The 21,751-nt window shown below is 36.1% G+C and overlaps 1 protein-coding gene across 1 annotated transcript in view; it reads left to right on the top strand.

Annotated features, from left to right (window-relative positions):
* Window positions 1-505: 505 nt before the first annotated feature.
* LOC125662135 (uncharacterized) overlaps window positions 506-21,751 on the top strand; it is a 39,312-nt gene continuing 18,066 nt past the window's right edge. Inside the window, exons 1-7 of the mRNA XM_056147603.1 lie at window positions 506-864; window positions 4,359-4,504; window positions 8,371-8,467; window positions 13,071-13,235; window positions 17,510-17,743; window positions 19,320-19,369; window positions 20,490-20,687. Coding sequence (XP_056003578.1) covers window positions 609-864; window positions 4,359-4,504; window positions 8,371-8,467; window positions 13,071-13,235; window positions 17,510-17,743; window positions 19,320-19,369; window positions 20,490-20,687 — 1,146 coding nt within the window. The 5' untranslated portion in view covers window positions 506-608. The remainder of the gene's footprint in view (window positions 865-4,358; window positions 4,505-8,370; window positions 8,468-13,070; window positions 13,236-17,509; window positions 17,744-19,319; window positions 19,370-20,489; window positions 20,688-21,751) is intronic.

Here is a 21,751-nt window from a genome sequence, read left to right as displayed (position 1 = left end):
TCTGTATACTTTGGAAACATGCGATGTATCCATTAACGTTATTAATGCACATAATGCAGTTTTAGTAGAAAGCAATCTGAAAAAGTGAAAACCCCTGCTTTTCTCGAACCCGCGTCTGCAGTTTTGCAGTCGACGTGCTAACCTACTAAGTTACTCAGCTAGATATTGATGTTTGAAATGATGAGACAAATATTGCTTATATTTATATTTCCATCCATGTTTCAAAAGGAGGTCAGCCATTATGACGATGTAGAGTACCTCCTTAAGAGAATAAAGATATTGCCATTATCTACTCAGGTTATTATAGCATAAGTATTTATGAATTGTGAATTTGTGTTTGTCATTTGTGAATTGTATTATTCCGGTGACGAATAAATGATTGAAACCTTGTGTATGAAAAATAAATTTGTAAAGTTTACAACTTGTGTCAAATATAGTTATCATCCACACAAAACTACTCACAAGCCGGAAAAAGATAACGTTACCAGCATGAATGATAAGCGCCGCTGCGGGCATGCACGGCACTACCGGTGTAGTTATCGTGGGCGTATGCTGACAGACGCTTGCATTATATATATAACGGGATTAAATACTTGTATGCCTTAAAAATGGATGAAAGCATTAAACACGGTGTTATAGGAATAATTCTAGCGTTTACGTTGGGAGCTGCTTACATTTTCGAGAGGAAATTGAATGATGTTTACAGGGAAGGACTCGCACGTGAAAGGGATTTGTCGTTCCTTAAACACAGAAATGAAGACTTCAAAGTGAAAGTAGAAAGTTTGGAAGGTGAACTGTCTTCCTTAAAGACAGCAACGAGAGAATTAGCTGATGAAATAAAAAGAATGAATAGCACTCCGCCAGGTAAAGACAAACCGCTATTACGATTACAATTATACTGTTTTGTTTTTTCATAATTACAAATTAAAAAACTGCAAATCAAAATCCCCTCCTGTTACATAGATTTCAAACGCTGATAGCCAGTTTGAATATCAACTGTAGATTAAAAATATAGACACTCAAAGAGGCTTCGTCCATGCCATTCAGAAAAACATTCATATTTTAATCATTTTATTCGATCCGCGGACTTAACAATATCGATATCATGGTTATATGTATAAAGATGGATAATTATAGACAGTCGGCACACGGACTAAATAGTTACTAATACTTTTATATTTTTACACATGTTAACTAATCATGTTATTTATTCCGTTTTTAAAAGTCACATTTACGGAATAAATGCTATTGTAAAGTCCGTGGATCGAAATGACATGAGGTTCTAGAACAACCTAGGTAACAGGTGTCAATTTTAACGCAAAGAAAATAAACATGAGACTCTGGAAAACTCAAGGTCAACTCAGTGCAAATAATGCTATACAAAACAAAATACAATATAAAATGAAATTTATAGTTTTCAACGTCTCTGGAGTGACACTTCAGTAATATCACATGGGGTAAATGAACGCGGCGGAAAATTATTCTTTTTGTTTGAGTGAGGTTACTATGAATACAAATTACTCGGTTGTCATTTAGCTGTGTAGCGGTCAGCCGTGTTCGATCGCCGATGGCCAGTTAGATCAGTTGGTAGAGCACCTAACTAGAGAATTCAGGGGGCCCGGGTTCGAATCCCGGTCTGGTCCGTTGCATTTTCTCCCTTCCTGTTACAACTGAAAGGTCGACATACACCACGTGACTAAACAAACTCACATTCATACTATCTTACACACTCGTAGTACGTTGGCTATGCGCACCAATAGTATTTAAAAATAGAACTCGCTGCAACCCACTTATAAAGAACAGCAGTGTGGTGATAGTCACTATATTCCTCAATTTTGGAAACGTCGCGTATGATGTATACTAACCCAGATCTCCGGGGGGGGGGGGGGGGGGGGGGGACTGAGGGCCTACAAGTAGAAAGTAGATACTAAGTGACTATCAGTACATGTTTCACACTTCGAACAAAAGATTTTTACGTGTACCAATTCACTTGCTAAACCCTATGTCCACGGTACATGGTTGGGTAATCCTACCATAGTATATATGATTATTAAACCAATAATCATCAATGATTAATAACAATCAAGGACATGATGACATGCTCTATGAACATGGTGATTCCACTTATTTAGTAAATAATACACAATCGGTCTGGCCCGTTGCATTTTCTCCTTTCCTGTTACACAATGATAATATCTTTCCGACTCCCAACCTCAATATTCTATCATTTAGATAAGATCTCATATCAATATGGCCATGGAGATCCAAGTTAGAATAGGTCCTCGGTACCCCTTACTTGTTGTAAGAGGCGACTAAATTGGGCGGTCCTTCGAATGAGACCGCAAAAACAGAAATCCCGTGTCACAGTAGGTGTGGCACGATAAAGATCCCTCCCTGCTCAGTGGCCATGTGCGCTGAAGATAGGCCTAAATGTCGCAGCCCTTCACCGGCAATGGTGGCGTCTCATTTTGAGTTAGATTCCTGAGAGCGATGTTAAACAGTATACAATCAATCAATCAAATAAGTAACAACTGATAAATATCTCATGTACTATTATAGAAATCAGGATTTATACAGTGAAGTATCTTGGCTGGTTCCCTTATCTCGTGTATTCATTCAGTATCCATGTTGTTTGTGTTATGTTACCGAGATAAAATAATCAGAATATTGTTTACACTAAATACTTCTAATGGAAGAAAGTGTCCAATTACAAATTAACGTTCAATCACTGCAAACCTTGCAATTGATTACACTAATTTACAATTGTGTGTCACATTTACCCCAATCCCTAGTTTGTAGGGGTACCTGTAAAGTGCGAAACGAAACGAAATCTACCGAAACGAAACGAAATCTACCGAAACGAAACGAAACCCACCGAAACGAAACGAAACCTACCAAAACGAAACGAAACAGATTGTATAACCGAACTTTTTAAATTATAATAATTAAAAATGGTATCTTAGGCCCCTGTGAAAGTTACAACATATAAATAAAATTCGCCTCCCCTTTGATGTAGGCTTTCGGCTTGAGTGTTACAAAGTTTTAAAAGTTGGAAAGGGGGGGGGGGGGCAGTAGGCACAAAGTACATATCCGTAGTTGATTAAATGACATGTACAATTAGTTTCGGATCCATAAATTTCAGAACCGAGGGTTACAGTCTCAGAGATCTGGGGAAACACACTATACGAGGGGTGGGGTCGCCGACGTTGGATCCGCCTTTGGGCATAGATACATTGTTTGAAGAAGCTGGTGTCTGAGAAAATTGAAAGCAGGAAGAGCTCTTAACCTCTTATTTTATCTCTAACTGCTGAGGTGCGAGTACTTTCAATAATGGAAAAACTCTATACATTTGGGCAATCTCTACCCAGAGTTATCGTTGTAGCGTAGCGTAATACGCCCTCTGGTGAGAGATTGACATTTGGGGTGTTGCTAAGACGGGGAATTGAAAACGGGACGGAAAACGGATTTTTTTTAATGCAATAATATTAGGAGGAGGTCGGCATTTTGTAAACTAAAAAGGCTTATGAACAAGGGAATTTAAAGCAGAAATCACAAAGAGAACGGGAGGACATATTCAGAATCCACCGTTTGATATACTACATATAAATACACAATATCCACATGTATACATATATTTGTCTTTAGAACAAAAATACTGAAACATGTATTTATGCCCAAAAGCGGATCGAACGCCGACGACCCCATCCCTCGTTTAGTGTGTTTCCCCAGACCTCTGACCTGTGAGACTGTAACCTTCCGTTCTGAAATTTATGGATCCGAAGCTAATTGCACATGGTATTTATGTGCTTTGTGCTTACCCCCCCCCCCTTTCCAATTTTTAAAACTTTGTATCAGTCAAGACGAAAGCCTACATCAAAGGGGAGGCGAATTTTATTTATATGTGTAAACTTTAACAGGGGCCTGAGATACCATTTTTAATTATTATAATTAAAAGAGTTCGATTATACAATCTGTTTCGTTTCGTTTCGGTGGGTTTCGTTTCGTTTCGTTTCGGTAGATTTCGTTTCGTTTCGTTTCGATTTCGTTTCGCACTTTACAGGTACCCAGTTTGTAGGTACACTGTATATGTAAGAAAAATAATTATAGGATAGAAATTATGAATTGTGCACCATTTATGACTGAAATCTCCACTCATCTACCAACGGAATTCAACCGGGGGGGGGGGGGGGGGTCCATACAATAATGTAACAAAAACTCTTTAGAGAAATTGTAATACCATATTTAGTCTCAGTTGAAAAAATAAAAACAAATAATTTTTCGCTTCTCTTCCAGAATATTCTTACTCGTAATACGGCCATGGGCTCATGATGTACCACATTTCATTTTCTTTCCTCCAGCTCCAATCAAATTTTACCCAAACTGTATGGAGATTTTGAAATATGAACCAGACATCAAATGGAAAGATGGTGTATATCAAATATATGTGAATTATCAACTTAAGTCAGTATACTGCGACATGAGTACTGATGGAGGAGGATGGACGGTGAGTTTATACACTATTATCAAGAAAGATTTGTATTTGTTTTTCGTCTCTTTGGGAATATCTAACTTATGTCCTGAGCTTTATGTGAAATTCCTATAAGAAATTGACGAATATTACCTCTTTATTGTGCCAATATCGGGTTTTCAGGTATCATTCGAAAACAATAAAGACAAAATAATATAAAAACCAAAATGCGATATTTACTCTTCTAATGACAAGCGGTGGGAGAAGAAACATTCAATTATTTTTTTCATAAAACGCATCAGATCTGGTGCGTCCGGGGCTAGACTCGGTTTCTCTCGTGATCAGCCCGGTCCGTCATTTCTGTGTCTATTTTCCTTAACTATTGGATTAGATTTGAATTTTCCCAAGATTTCACACATTGTTCACGTTTATCTAATGACCATGCATTCCTCACTCTCGTCTACAGTGTCACACATTTTCTTGAAATTTTCGTTCCGCGATACAACCTTCGATTATCTTGCAACGTTTGTCAAACTTAACATTCCCCTTCAAATGTAGCAAGTTTAGATCTAATATTGTCTAGTACATCATCTGATTAAGCAATCATATGTACTCACCATTGTCTAATCATTATTTGATCCAGCGATTATACACTATATATTTTGTAAAACATCACCTGATCAAGTAATCTTATACTCGGCATTACTCCTCCTAGGCACCTGATCCTCCACCTCTGGTGTGTCCGGGGTCCGTGTTTGCCCAACTATCTATTTTGTATTGCTTGTGGGAGTTATGAGATTGATCACTGTTCTTTATCTTCACCTTGCATCTAGTACATTACCAAAAATTTCGTGTTTTTTTTTTACTCGACCAACCTGGACTCATTGCTGCCGACCTGGATTTTTTCATACAAAACTCATTTCCAAATTAAAATTTGAAATATTCCGACTTGAGTTAGTTTTTAAATTAAACGCAAAGCCTCTCAAAGGCATGGGAGCTAGTAAAAGGTAGATCGGGAATTATCCTCAGGACCTCCCAATTGCGAAGCGATCGCTTTACCGCTGCAAGGATGCTACACTGTGGCAAAATTTCACGCGCCAAATATGCACCTAATTGCGACTTCAGTATGTGAAAAAGAGACAACTGTTCCCTGTCCTCCAAAATTGATTCCGCTAAAATTATTAGCATACCTTTGAACCAGCAAATTGCCAGATTGTAGACCAACGGAATAAAAGCGTTATACGGTACATTATATATTTCAGGATTCCTGGACGCCCCTTACATGTACCTTAAGGGCTGGTCAAAAACTGTCAAAAATTGGTTAATTTTCAAGAATGATCTTCTCTACAACCGCATATCTGTAAGAAAAAACTAAATTCATAGTCATGTAGAGCCGGGAGGCATCTACCAAATTGTAAATTTCATGATCCCCGAGGTAGAGGTTAAGATATTTAGATAATATCTTTTTAATGCTATTGATACTTAATCAGTATTGACCTTATCAAGATATAGGGCTCATGGCGGGTGTGACCGGTCGACAGGGGATGTTTACTCCTCCTATGCACCTGATCCCACTTCTGGTATATCCAGGGGTCCGTGTTTGCCCAACTCTCTATTTTGTATTCCTTGTAGGAGTTATGAGATTGAATAATGAATTATCTTCACCTTTTCATAACGTAAAGTCTTTAATCAGTATGAATTTTTTTCCGAGGAAAATTGTGGTTTTTAAAAGAATACATCTTTTGTATTATTGCTGCTGAATATTAGAATTAGATATGCAGAACAGGAAACAAAATTCACGGTCTTCTCTGCACTTTTGACGGGTGATAGTTTTAAGTAATACACAGGTGTCGGTTGCAGTAACTCAGTGGTAGATCGTACGCTTCCTGACCAGGAGGTCGTAAAGTCGAGTCTTGCTCGTAACATATCTATAGGGGACGCTTGCTCCTCCTAAGCATCTAGTCCCGCCTCTGGTGTGTCCGGGGTGCGTGTTTTCTCACTCTCTATTTGGTTTTCCTTGTTGGAGTTACTGTTCTTTGTCTACACCTTTCATCGTAAAAATAATCATAGGTATTGATTGCTCATTCGTCAAGATCTAGGCATTTAGATGTGAGAATCACGGGTCTTTCTAATATTACCTTGAAAACGAAGGTCCCCTGTCACGACAGGCGTTCGTACATCAAACGAATCCTAGCTGCTTCGACCCTCAGTACTAAGCATATGTCTAAATGTGTGGTACTTCACCTACATCTAGTGACTTCTCAATATGAGTAAAAACTTCTCAAAAGGACGTCAAACAAATACTACTCAAGTCAGTAGGCATTTTGGTCTGCATCCTTATAGCGCTCAATGACCATTTTCACCAAAAAACTCTTACGACTATAATGAAGATTGCCTTTGCCCTTCACTCATTTGAGTACAACCATATCTTGGGTAAGAATGCCAGTTTTCACCTATGTATATATTTAAGTTTTGCTCATTTAGAAATATATGAATGAAGAATTGTAAAAAAAAAAAAATGACAGTGTTTTAAAATTTTAATCTTAATCGTAAGATTGTTTTGTGCATCTTTAGCGGTCATCAAAACAAACTATTTGTACCACAGCTGGTGATGTACAATGATTTTCCTACAATATACATGATTTAAAAGCTCCCATTATTACGTACAATGTTTGTTCACACAATTCATTATTTTTCATTCCAATATCATAATCATTTGTTTTAAAGTTTTGCCAATATTGAATCACAGTAAACTTCAAAATCATATATCATGGATAGCTAGAGCAAGAACTAACCCCCCTCCCCCATATATTTGCACTGCAGTTACCAATGATTTCATCAGCATCTTTTCGTAGATTTCAAATACTTTACAAAGATCAAAACCACCATACAGTAGAGTGTGTTACTGTCACGTGGAACGAAAATCGGAACGGATTTTAAGGATTAATCTAACTAAGATAACACACAAAAAACCCGAAAATCAGGAAAATATCCAAATCAAAATTTTTATAATTTGATAAGAAACTGTAAAAAAAAAAATCTTATCTTAGGATTCTGCACCATGAATTGATTAAGCTATAGTTAAACGTTTGTATAAGAGTTTACAAAGCGTTTTACAAGATTTCGAACTTTCACTTTACACAAATTGATCTCAAGTGAGGCAAAACTTTTATACACAGCGTACTCGTTCGCTTTGTAATTTGATATGATACATCAATGTATACTAATCCAGGTGTGGGGCTCAAATCAAATTAAAAGTTTAACTAGTCTAAAAATGTCTAGTTCGATTATAAGCAAGTTCGATTGGGGGGAAAAACCCTGTGTTTGGAGGACAATATTTATTTATTTTATCTTTTTCAATGTTGTTTTCGGGAGAGGTACGTTAAAACGTTCTATTCATTGGATAGGTTCATGAATATCTTTTCTAAAGCTGGCAGTGAGAATAAAGTAATGATATTTGATAGGGGATAAAAATCATAATCCAATTCTTTTTCAGTATATTCATTTTATTGATATTTATGAAACACAATACTGTTATAATTGGGGGAGGGGGGGGGGGGTGAGTTGTTGTTGTCAGAAAACGACGAACAGAAGAGGTGGTATATACAGACGCTTGCTTAATATTGTTCACATTAAGCTATAATGGTTTTAAAATACATATGCATTAATATGAAGCATATAAAACGGTGGATTCCAAGGATGACTATCCGTTTTCTCTGTAGTTTCTGCTTCCTTTGTTCATAATAAGTCTTTTAATTCTACATAATGCTGATCTCCTCATACCACTATCAATTACAGTATTTTCCATTCTGCGTTCTAGCAACACCTTACATTAGAAACCCTTGATTATCTTCATGATAAAAGGCAATATTAGAAATGACCAAGCATACATTTTCTTGAAGGTTATCCAACGGAGGAAAGATGGGTCAACCGATTTTTTCCGGCCATGGAGAGATTATAAACAAGGATTCGGCGATCCGTCTAAGGAATACTGGATTGGTAAGATTACTGGTCCCTTTACCGTTTGTAAGAGCTATCTAAGGTACCACTAACTCTGTACCATTGAGCAAAATTAGGCATCTACAAGTAATGCTGTGGAATGCGTGTCCACCTTCACAAAGGATTATTTTAAAAGGACCTGGACACGGCTGCTTAAGGTAGCTCCATCCTCATGTGACTTAACAATATCAAGGGTTAAAAGTGGAAAAACGGTATTAATTTCCACTCAATTTAGCTTAATGAAAGGTGAAGATAACGAACAGTGATCAATCTCATAATTCCTATAAGCAATACAAAATAAAGAGTTGGGCAAACAAGGACCCCTGGACACACCAGAGGTGGGATCAGGTACCTAGGAAGAGAAAGCATCCGCTGCCGACCGGTCACACCCACCGTGAGCCCTATAATTGATATCCAAAGAAAATATGTATGTTGCTACCTTTTTAAGATGTCAGACATACAAATTCAGAAGTATAGGTCAACATCAGAAAATCACACATTTTCGTAAAAAAAAAAAAAAAGATAAAAACTTGTTAAAATGACACAATTTTGATTTCAACAGTTTAGGAAAATTGCTAATATATAAATATGTAAAAATCAATTGTGTATATTAGGGAAATCATTGTGTAATAGACATGCAGTAGAGGAAATACACTTTACCAGCAAAGGAGTTATTGCCCTTGATAAAATAAATAATTGACTATGTACGGAAAATATAAACTTTTTCACTATCAATAGCTTACCAGAGATTTTATTTTATCCAGTGAATACAATTCCTCTGAAAGATATATTTCTATCATGAGCAAAGTTTAATTCATTTTTTTATTTTAATCAATCACACGAGGATCGATCTACCTAAGAGAAAATAAATGTTTAAAACAAAATTAGATGTACCAAACACTAGAAACTTTCTACTTGTGTTAAAATTAACTTGTATATTGGGGAGAAAATCTGCTTCAAACGAATTATACTAGTGTAGTGTATATTTAAGTTATGCAAACAAAAACATGACACGGGCCAGCCTTGTTTACACAACAAAGAATTGTGAGCTCGGTATCTCGACAACTTACATTCAAAGTTTTGCTGTCCATTTGAAATGCTTTAGTTAAGCATTCTAAGCATTAAAATGGAAAAATGGAATTTGAAAATTTTCAACTCGAATTGTGTTCATGCCCCTTTAAAACATCAAACACAATAGCCAGTTACAAGTGGAGAGATGTGCAATGTTTTTGCATGAGCTTCTATACACTTGGTGTGAATTGCATCGTGTAGATTATTAAATTGATATGATTAAATGCTGAATCCTGAGTATCGACACGCATTACATTGCATTACCCCCATACTTAAACTCTTAAATTACATTACCCCCTCACCTAGACCTTTACATTACATCAACCCCTTACCTAAATTCAGAATCCTAACTAGCTGCCTATGCTTTGGATTTCCTTAGTGGAAGAGTAGTGTAGATCTTAAAGAATATATGAGTTTGGGGTTAGGAACGGAAATTAAATATGTATCAGAAGATATTAATTATACATAGGGACAAAAATTATATATACATAAGGACGGAAATTATATATACAAACATCTCGAAATAAAAGACACCACAGAGTCGTCCACTTCTGCTTCCAAGTTAGAATAGGCCCTCAGTACCCCTTGCTTGTAAGAGGCGACTAAATGGGGCGATCCTTCGGATGAGACCGCAAAAACCGAGGTCCCGTGTCACAGCAGGTGTGGCACGATAAAGATCCTCCCCTGCTCCATGGCCATAAGCTCTGAGCATAGGTCTAAATTCTGCAGCCATTCATTGGCAGTGGTGACGTCTCCATATGAATGAAATATTCTCGAGATGGACGTTCAACAATATTCAATCAATCAATCATACTTAGATATCTTGTTAAAAATAGATATTAACGAAAAACTAACAACTCAACTTTATGACAAACGGGATGATTTCAGTTTCTCCATCGTCAACTTCCCATACTTATGTAGCAATATTCCATTATTACCTGTTTATGGTGTTTATATATCTCAACTGATTTGATACGCAAGAGCTTGTTCTGCGTATGGTCAGTTTTTAAATCGAAAAAGGCTACTGACAAACAAGTTGATGGTGCAGGAGTTTCAACAGTCTCGTTTAAAGTCAGCATTTCGCAAATTCCACGGTCGTTATAAAGATCTAGTTTGCCAATCCAACCTATTACTGGTTATCAAATGCATCGTCGGCAATCCACGGTTGGTCGCTCTACGTTTACCTACCGTGGGTCACAAGGCCAGTATTTTCGATGGAAGGTGTGTCTCGGCTTCTATATGCGATTGATCGCTTTACTATTCCTTATTGCGATATTCAACCAATGAAAACGCCCATTATTTCCAGCCCTCGGTAGCATAGAAAAACATAATTTTCACTACGTTTAAGTTGGACAAGTTACTAAACTTTCAGCGAAATGCTTTATCTGCATTATTGAAGCGGAGGATATATTTGTGTCTATAAAGATAGGGGAGGAAACAGCCTCTGTTACCAAACGTATACTATCGTACTGCGTATGAGTCTATGTACAGGTCTACATGTTCAGCACGAGTTCGTAATTCCATCATACGGGAGCAATGTGTTTTTTTTAACAGACTTGGTATTTCATCGGTTTCTATTGGTATGTTAAATTTAATTGCGTATTAAGTACTGCTGTAATTTGTTCCAGTTGTGTTGTTGGCACAACTTGAGCCAGTAATTGTAACTTTCAATCTAAAATCTCGTGTAAACACAATTGATGTCTCACCTACGCTAATTACAAAATGACATCTGAACGGGATTGTAAGACCATATCTTAGTTCAAATTTGCATTTAAGTTTTAAATTGTATCATGCATGACTGATTTTAGTCACGTGCCATGAAATAGTGATGATAATAGCGGATCCATGATTTTCCGAAATGGGGGGGGGCACATGTAAAGTAGTAGTTTGTCTAATCAGCCATTTTGGATGCCAAATCTGGAGTTTTCATCTATAAATCTTTGATAATGGCACAACAAAACACACAAACTTTCATGGGCGCCGCCATTACAGTTGTCACTTTGAGTACCGGGAATATTTACGGCGATTCCCATTGGTCCTCGATATGTCACGTAAGATCACGCATTTTAATGAGTTATGCGAAAATATCGGCCTTGTGACCCTAGGTAAACATAGAGCGACCGACAGTGGGTTGCCGACGATGGGTCAAATTCTGTCTGACGTGTTTCATACCGATTGTTAGACTGCTCGATAAGAAACACGTCAAGAATTGTCTAACAATCGGTATGAAACACGTCAGACAGCATTTGACCTACTGATAGGTTGTATTGACGAACTAGATCGTTATTTCAAAAACCTAGTATGAGATTGAGTTTTGGAAATCAAAGGGAGAAATAGAAGTACATTGTCGTAAATCTCCCATTATCTTACTGTGTTGAATTATCATAATTATACCCCCCGCAAACGAAGTTTGGGGGGGGGGGGTATACTGGAATCACTTTGTCCGTCTGTCCGTCCGTCCTTCCGTCCGTCTCTCCGTCCGTTTGTCCGTAGACACAATTTGTTCGAAGTTTATTTCTAATACCGCTGGACATATTTCATTCACACTTTATGCACATCTTCCATATATTATGTAGTTGTGCATCTCCTATTTTCACTGAAATATTTTAACAGTTATAGAAGTTATGCACATTTTCTTTTCATTTTGGGGGTTGCGCACTTTGTCCAGAGTTTAATTCTAATACCGTTGAACAGATTTGATTCAAACTTTATTCTCATCTTATATATATAATGTAGTTGTGCATCCTCTATTTTCATTGAAATATCTTAACAGTTATGGAAGTTACGGACATTTTCTGGTTTGGTTGTACTTGTAGTAATAGACACAATTTGTCCAGAGTTTATTTTTAATGACAAAGTAAAGTTGGCATAACATAATGATCTTTAACAAAGTGAATATAAACTAAAGACTAGAAGAGTTGACCAGAGATTTGCAATCATACAGCCTAAAATGTGACAAATAGTATTCATTGTTTATATTAAGCATATTTTTAATATTTCATGTACTGCTGTACTGTAGAATATACACTTCTGCATTCACATTGATTGCCCTGTAGATAATGTGAAAATATCCAATGTGCTTGCATTAAATATTTCCCATCATTTTATATACCCCACGGGGGATATTAGTCCCATTAGGACAGTTCTAGTTAGCATACTTTTCCTGTAGCGGGTGACTGTACTGCTATATGACTTACGGCCCATATGTTATGACCGGTCAACAGAGGATGCTTACTCCTCCTGGGCACCTGACCTCATATTTAGTGAATCCAGGGGTCCGTGTTGCCCTACCCTTGATTTTGTGTTATTTACAGGAGTTATGAGATTGGTCACTGTTTGTTATATTACTTTTGATTCAAAGAAAACATAGATATACAACTTTAAACAACAGAGGTATGAAGTGCAGTTGTCATCCTTTATTTGAACAAAATACTGAATCCTTTTCATCCAAGCATACGTTCTTCAAAATCGACCCAGTTCTTGTGGAGGTCTACACTATGAGTCTTATACTGACGTATATTTTCTTTGAAAGGAAATGATGCAATCCATGATTTGACGAAAACGACGCGCCAGGAACTCCGGGTTGACCTTCAAAGATTTGATGGGGACAAAGCGTATGCCCTGTATTCTAGATTTGAGGTCGGTGATGAAATCAGCGGATATAAACTCTCGGTGGGGGGTTATTCCGGAACCGCTGGTAAGTCAATGAAATATCGTTATCACACTAGTGAGACAAGATTTGTTTTACATTGAATCGACATCAGAATTAATTCTACAGATCAGAGGTAAATCAAAATGTTCATTGTTTAATGAACAGTGAAAGTATTTTGAAATTTAAAATTCGAGCTGATATTATTTTTGCAATGAATAATTATCATTATTAGTGGTAGAACATTCGTTTCGTGACTGGGAGGTAATGAGTCCAATTCCCGCTCATGTCATGGCTGCGTCAAACCAAAGACGTAATTAACATGGGTAGAGATTGCTCCTTCACCAAAACGCTCGACAGTCACGGGTCTTTTGGGTATGACCATAAAAACGGAGGTCCCATATCCCTGTAGGCGTTTGCACTTTTCAGAATCATCTCTGACATAGTCCCGAGCTGTAAGCACAAGTCTAAATTGATGATACTTTGTTAGCAGTCAGAGTGAGTTGAAATTACTTGAAAGGACTTAAACCAAAGAAATAACAAACAGAGTATCATCGTTGTTATTATCTCTCACAATTTCATTGATGAAGCGATAGTAAATTTACCATTTTATTACAAGAAAACTACAAACGGTATTGTAACGCCATGATGTACACTCTAATCATTATACACGTATGCCGGTATGGGGAGTAATTTTTTTATATTCAGATATACATGTATGTGCTGTAGAATTAAATGAAACAACTATTGGCAAGTCAAAAAGTTTCACACATGTAAGGCGAAAAAATAGGCATGTTTCCGGTTACCCGATATACCCTAAAGTTTTCTCCCGGCCCTAAATTTCAGAATAAATTCCAATCCTTAATCTACGTGCAATTCGTTTCTCAGTTAAAAAGAATCTAATAAGTTCGGGCTCAAAATTCAAATTATCGAGAATTTTCAAAATGGCGTCGTGCATGTTTTCTGCAAGTAGATCAACACAGGATACACACAATCGTGTGTTAAATAGGGTGAAATCAGTTCTCAAAATATCATTTTGGGTTTATTTTAGTATTTTATGCAATATTGAACACTTGATGCTACATGTCAGTAGTCGCAAATGACTATAAAATGCAAACGTTTCTACCCAAGACTTACAAGACAAATATTGACTGAATAAAAAAAATAATTTAAATTTTTTTTGCCTACCCCATACCCTATCTTTTTGAAGATGTAATCGAAAACAGACCTAATTTATTTCTTTTTTGGCCTAAAAGGAAGATAAACATGTGATGCCAAACCGGAATTCGAGCCCTGGAGCACTAAATCTCTAGTTATATAAGTTCTGTCAGCTGAGGTATTTATCTAACGGCGACCGTACCATACTGACCAGCACATCTTTCCCCCGAAAATTCGCAACCCAGGCCGATATTTGCAGCTGATACAAAAAATTCCCGACACTCACACATAGTAATGTACAGTGGTAGATTATTGAAACTCCCTATTTATTTACTTTTAACACAAAAATGCCATGTCGGTCCCTTCACTTGCCTTTTGGGGCAAAAACGGTATGAAGTTGCCCCTCCAAAAATGAACTCTGGATCTGCCTGTCAGTCGAGTCATCCGCAATTTCAATTACCAGGTATTGGTCACGTGCGATCGACTGGACTGGTCAACAAATCTATACTTATAAATTAATAAATGTTGTCAATAAACTCCGAAACGCTTGCTCCAGAGTTACTACTTGAACATTTAATATTGTTTCATAATTTTACATGATTAGTAAATATCGTGAAATTAATTAAAAACCTACTTTCGTTTTCGATCAACTACCCTGAAATAGCAAAAATAAGGGGAAATTGGTGGATACGCTTTGTCGGATCAAAGCCAGTTTTCAAAAATGACAAATTGAGATAATATCATATCAAGTAAATCTGTTGTTTGTCGATGTTGGACGTTTTTTGTTTGTTTTGTTTTATTTTACAGAAGAAATAAGTTTTAGTATTTCTTGACTAAATAAAATATGCCTGTTCGTTTCTTTAATCTGTGAATTTAGTCTTGAACCAGCCTTATGGAAATTTCTATAACGAACCGCCCAGAACAAGGCAACGTCATATCCGCTTAGGTATACATTCAATTGCACATTATCGGGTCTTCTCGACAAGCCGAAAAACAACCCGAGAAGTTGCGATTGCTATACAATAGGATCAGCAGAAAATTAAGAGGGTTCAATGTTCGTTATACTTATAATAATTTTGACTAGGCCCATATTCATCATTGTATAAAGATTTATAATTATAGTACTAATACACATCTTATTCAACCTGGGGCTGTACTTCGGACGAACCCGCAAAAAAACTTAGGCCCCGTGTCACAGCAGGTGTGGCACGATAAAGACCCTCATTGCTTATAGTCCGTAAGCGCCGAACATAGGCATAAGTTTTGCAGCATTTCGCAGGCAATAGTGACGTCTCCATATGAGTGAAAAAGTTTCAAAATAAACAATTAATCTATCTCATTCAACAAAGGACACTCCCTCCAAAGACTAACGATCTGACACATCGATACATCTTTAAACACGATATTCATTTGATATTTTCGCTGTTCCTAATTTCTTCCGTGATTGGAGAAGTCACTGTTACGACTTTTTGTAATGATTCATTAACAGTTATTTATATGTACAAAGAGTTTTGTGATGACAAAGATCTTGAAAGTAAGTACTAAGTCGAAAACTATCGAATATATTAGATATCGAATGGTCCGGGACTGTTCTGGGAAGTTTGTGCCATAAAACTTTAAAGTTCAAACATTTTACCGAAATTAGGTTATACATTACCTAGGAATATCCAAGAAATCAGGCCATTGTTTACAATACACATGTAGCAGATTTTTCTTTTTGTCATTCATATAGTGCATTATGTTTTCCATGATTGCGTTTGACGAAAAGAAACCACGTGTATTCATAATTTTGCCCTTAAATTGTCGCACTGGATAAAAAAAGACTATCGTTATGAACACATTCGCAAAAATGAGTTTCAAATTTTGAAATTATGAACGATCGCTCAATTTGTCTTTGGTCAACTATTCGGCATGACGTATTACAATTGCATTCGTAAAATCGTTATCTGATTTTCAATACGGAGAGATCATGTATGTTACATAAGAAGCATTTAATTTGGAGCTCCAAGTGACCTCCGAATTATCAAGTTGTATTTACTGTATATGATATCAATAAATATAACGTAACATGCCTTATTCGTCCAAGGAGCTGATCCAAAAAATGGATCAGCTCTTTAGACAAATAAGGCATGTCCTAATTCGCTCCACTTTTAACATTGATTGGCAAGCCTAAAGACCAAAAATATGTAGTCTGCGTTGTAAATACGTTTGTAGATTAGTGTAGTTGTAGTGCTAGATGTATTTATATGTAGTTTTTGTTATTATGCTCTGTTGAAATTGACCACATTATGTAATTCCTTTCGTTTGTCTCGAAGAAGCGACGGGGCGTCCCGAAAATATGACAATCTCGTTGTTCGTGTCGTTGGTCATTTTAGTGCTTTGTATATATATATATATATATATATATTATTCAAGGTCGGATCCAGAAGGGGGTTGTCCAGGGGGATGCCCCTTTTTGCAAACCAAAAAGTTAAAAAGTTATTTGATTTCAACGAGCTTTGAGTGAAAATGATATGAAAGATGGATACTTACATCATTCAAATTTATCAACAGCAGTATATCATTTAATTCTACGATAGATAAGACGAAACACTGATATATATTTACGATTTTTTCATCAGATACAAGTATCACTTAAGAATTCTTAAACAGTATATGTAACATAAAAGTTTTGTTTAAGAAGTAGACAAGTTGAAATTGAAAAAGAAATGCCAGGAAATATTCAGAATGTAGGATTTTGCACCATTTAACCCCAGAGCTTCTGGGACCCTAGGCGATCCCTAGTGTATAATATTGGGAGTAACTTTCTTTTCTCTCTTTATTTTTTTTCATTGCGAAATAAAATCTGAGTATGAAAAGTATAATGACTAGAACTTAGGAAACAATTAGTAAATAAACTAAACATTTTCACATAAAAAGACAATCGCCTCCTAAGATGTTATGTACACCAGTAAATGGAAATGGGAATAGGGTTGGGGGCTGTATAATTTATAATTATAATTTTATCCATGTAATACACTGCAACCAGCGATAGTTGTCAAACACGATTTATATTGAAATTGATGATTACCAAACCCACAGTTTTGAACGATACAACAATGACATCTAAGGTTTGGTAGCTGTTATTGAATTTCATTCAGAATGTTTTCCTTGTCCTGTACTAGGTGACGGTTTGGCTTATCATAATGGAATGCAATTCTCTACACACGACCACGATAACGACTTGTTTGACCACGGTAACTGTGCAGAAGTGTTTCAAGCAGGCTGGTGGTACGGAGCGTGTTATCACTCAAACCTGAATGGAAGGTTCGCTATGGCTGTTGAAGGACTCATTGAATGGGTAGTTTGGAAAGCTGATGAATCGCTGAAAGGGACAATGATGATGATAAGGCCCAAAGGTTAAGATCAAAATACAATGTAAGAACTGGCACATTTGTGTTTGTATATATTTAATCTCTACATGTGTATGCCTATATTGTGTAAGTAATATACATTCTTTCATAATTTACTTTGGAAGCATTGCCTATAAATAGATATGAGATTCTGCATAGACATGGTGATTGTTTATAATTAGATATGAAATTCTGTATTTATAGGGTAATTGTCTATGATTGGATATGAAATTCTATATCTATCAGGCAATTCTCTATAAATAGATATGAAATTCTGTATATACAAGATAATTGTACAGAAATAGATACGAGATTCTGTATATACCGGGCAATTGTCTATAAATAGATTTGAGATTCTGTAAATACTAGGTGATTGTCTATAAATAGATGTGAGATTCTGTAAATACTAGGTGATTGTCTATAAATAGATGTGAGATTCTGAAAATACTAGGTGATTGTCTATAAATAGATGCAAGGTAAAGATAACGAACAGTGATTAATCTCATAACTCCTACAAGCAATAAAAAATAGATAGTTGGGCAAACACGGACCCCTGGACACACCAGAGGTGGGATCAGGTGCCTAGGAGGAGTAAGCATCCCCTGTTGACCGGTCACACCCGCCGTGAGCCCCATATCTTGATCAGGTAAACGGAGTTATCCGCAGTCAAAATCAGTGAGCCAAGAACGGCTTAACAATCGGTATGAAACACGTCAGACAGCATTTGACCCAATGCGAGGTCGTATTGACGAACTAGATCGTTATAACGGCCATAGAATGGTTTCCGGTGGTAGTGTGGAGCTACAATAGGGGATCAAAATTTTACATGAGAATATTTATCACGAAAATCTTTAATAAATTTCTTCTCAAGAACTAATGAGCCAGAAAGTTCAAATTAATATGAAAGCTTCCTGACATAAAGTAGATCCACGTTTGTGCAAATCAGGATCCCCGGGGGTAAGGTGGGACAACAATAAGGGATCAAAGTTTTACATTAAGATATATTGGGCTTTCATATTTTGGATATACATGTACATTCTTTGCGGAAAGACCTTTTAAGTGCTGCAATGATGTGTGATCTTATGACTTTGACCTGGAAGTTTGATCAACTTTTAAAACGAATGTGACCTATTTAATATTTCCTGAATTATATAAGGTCGATCTTACATATCATATATATAGAGTTCTTATGACAAGTCCTTTTATTCATTATCATGGCGTTTGACCTTTTTATCTTGAATTTTGACCCACTTTTTTTCAAATATCTACCCTATCCAATATATATTTAACATATATATGTTTGCTTATCTATTTCTTATGACAAGACCTTTCATTTTATAGTATGAACTTTGACTTCTGTGACCTTGGAATTTGATGTCCTTTTTAAGAACATTTAACCTTTTAAATTTCTTCGGAACAATGCATTGAATGATAAAATCCTTCAAATAAGATAGAGATTTCTTATTTTGTGTATATATTCTCTATGGCAAGACTTGTGTTTATTAGGATGTTTGGCCTTGTGACCTTAATCTAGAACTTTCACCTACGTTTAATAAAATCTGATCTATTTCTTATTTTGTAGTTGTTGCCAATCAGGATGTTGACATTATACACGATAATGCGTACTTACAAGTAAGTTCAGCTCGGTGATAGTGAAGTGAAAATCTATAGTAAGGAAGTTCAGCTTGATGACAACTAGGTGAAAATCTATAGCAAGCAAGTTTAGCTCGGTGACAGCTAGGTGAAAATCTATCACAATGAAGTTTAGCTCGGTGATGGTTTACAACCGATACCGGTAAGTAAGACTACAACAGACAGACACACATCATTATCAATCTACAAGAGACTATTACAGCTAGGTAAGTGTCTATAACAAACTGATACAGTTAAGTATGTGTCTAAAAAAGACTTGTACATCTCAGTAAGAGTTTATAATAGACAGGTTCAGCTCGGTTAGCTGGTTGCTTATATATTACTCAACGTCCCGTTTGAGAATTTTTCATTCATATGGAGATGTCACCATCGTCGTCAAAGGACTGAAATGTATACTGCCTGCATCTATATTCTTATGAGGTAGAATTTATTCAAAAGTTTCTACATGAGAAGAACAAAAATATCTTCCTGTGCCCTTCATCTTGATCTACCACGTGTTATGTGAATTAATATTCAATTCTGCTGTTATCCTTTGATTCGATATATCCAAGTGAACTCGAACTATAAGACACCACAAAGTCCTTCACGACTGCTTTGTACTAAAATGTTTTATTAGAAAGATATATTAACGGCAAATTAACAACTCAACTTTATGATAAACGGGATGATTTCAGTTTCTCACCGTCATCTTCCCATATTGATGTGGCAATATTCCATTATCACCTGCATGCGGTGTTATTAACTCTCAACTGATTCGATACACAAGAGCTTGTTCTGCGTATGATCAGTTTTTAAATCACGACAGGTTATTGACAACGAAGTTGGTGTTACAGGGGTTTCAAAAGTCTCGTTTAAAGTCAGAATTTTGCAAATTATATGTTCATTATAATGATTTACTTTGCCATTGCAACCTTGAGTTAAATGCTGTCTGGTGAGTTTCTTGAAATTATATTCCAAAAAATAATCCAGTGATCTGTTTGATAAACTTCATCTTGAATCGAATTCGAATGCTAGATCCAATCATCTGTTGTTGTTTTAACTAGATTTTGTTTTTATCTGAATTTGTTACAGGATTGTTTTTGTATTGATATTGTAACAGGTAAATTATCCCATTTCAGGCTTTAGATTCCACGATGCTCTTATGCAGGTGGCTAATGGCGATGTCTGGACAACGTGTGGATTCTACAAGGGACCAGGGGAAGACTTTCAGATAATATTTACCATTTGTAATGACGTAGTGCGGGGAGACACCTTAATGATAGCAATCCAGTCTAATAATTCAAATGAGTCTATACAAGTGTGTGAGGTGGAGGTCTTTGAGAAAATATAAAGCGCCACTCATTTGGCTTATTATCGACCGTTTTGACCGATGGTGTGTCTTTGCCGCCGGTATTGGTCGTTTTGAGTTTGTTTTGATAAATATCCTTTCTATTGATTGGTGCATCGATATATTTCAAACGTGTTTTGTATATTGATAATTCGATTGTTACGGGTTAAAGTAACCTGTGACCAGCTGAAATCAATTCATTTACAGAAAAAAATTATTGAAAAGTCTCAAATCGGCCGTTAAGGAGGTATGCTACACCAGAGAAATCTGAAATTAATGAAAAGTGCAGGATAATTACAACAATATTTTGAAGTTGAAAATTTTCAAATTTATTTTATTTTGTCAAAAAATAGAGTTCTGAAAAAAATTTAAAACCCCTGCTGGAATCGAACCTGCGACCTACAGTTCAGCAGTCGGTTTGCTAAACTACTGAGCTCCTCGGCTATGTATTCAAATTGAAAAGGAAAAGTCAAATATTGCTGATATTGATTTTTTTCCTCCATGTTTTTAAAGAAAGTCGGCCATTATGACGATGTAGAGTATCTCCTTTAGTTATTACCACAAACTATTTAAGGTAGTACTATAACATCGTCATAATGGCTGACCTCCTTTAAAAACATGGATGAAAAAATCGATAATCCACAATCATTCCAAATCTGTTTTATGTAATTAAACCAAGGACTGTTATCATTTTTTCAATATAAAATTAAGCTTTGAAGAATGCGTGACTATCACCTACTTCAAGAATCCCATTGTTATATTTATCAACTGTGTTGGTAGTGAAAATATGTCAACTAGAGTATGATAATTTTGGACTTATCCCTGTTGACCTTTAAATGCCATGTTTTACAATATCTATGAAACACATCTAATTGATACTGAAGTTCTGTTGGTGTTTCTGAGAATAAAATTGTGCCATTTCCATACAGTAAAACAAATAACCTTAAATATATTTTGAACAAGCCATTTTCTAATTTCTCACATAATTTAGAAAGGGCTTTAAAGGACACGGCGTATGTTTTTAAACTTTTTTT

Source organism: Ostrea edulis, chromosome 8 (genome assembly GCF_947568905.1).
Source record: "Ostrea edulis chromosome 8, xbOstEdul1.1, whole genome shotgun sequence".
Taxonomy (NCBI): Eukaryota; Metazoa; Mollusca; class Bivalvia; order Ostreida; family Ostreidae; genus Ostrea; species Ostrea edulis.
Note: the sequence above shows the minus strand (reverse complement) of the source record. Positions and strands in the feature narration are given on the sequence as shown.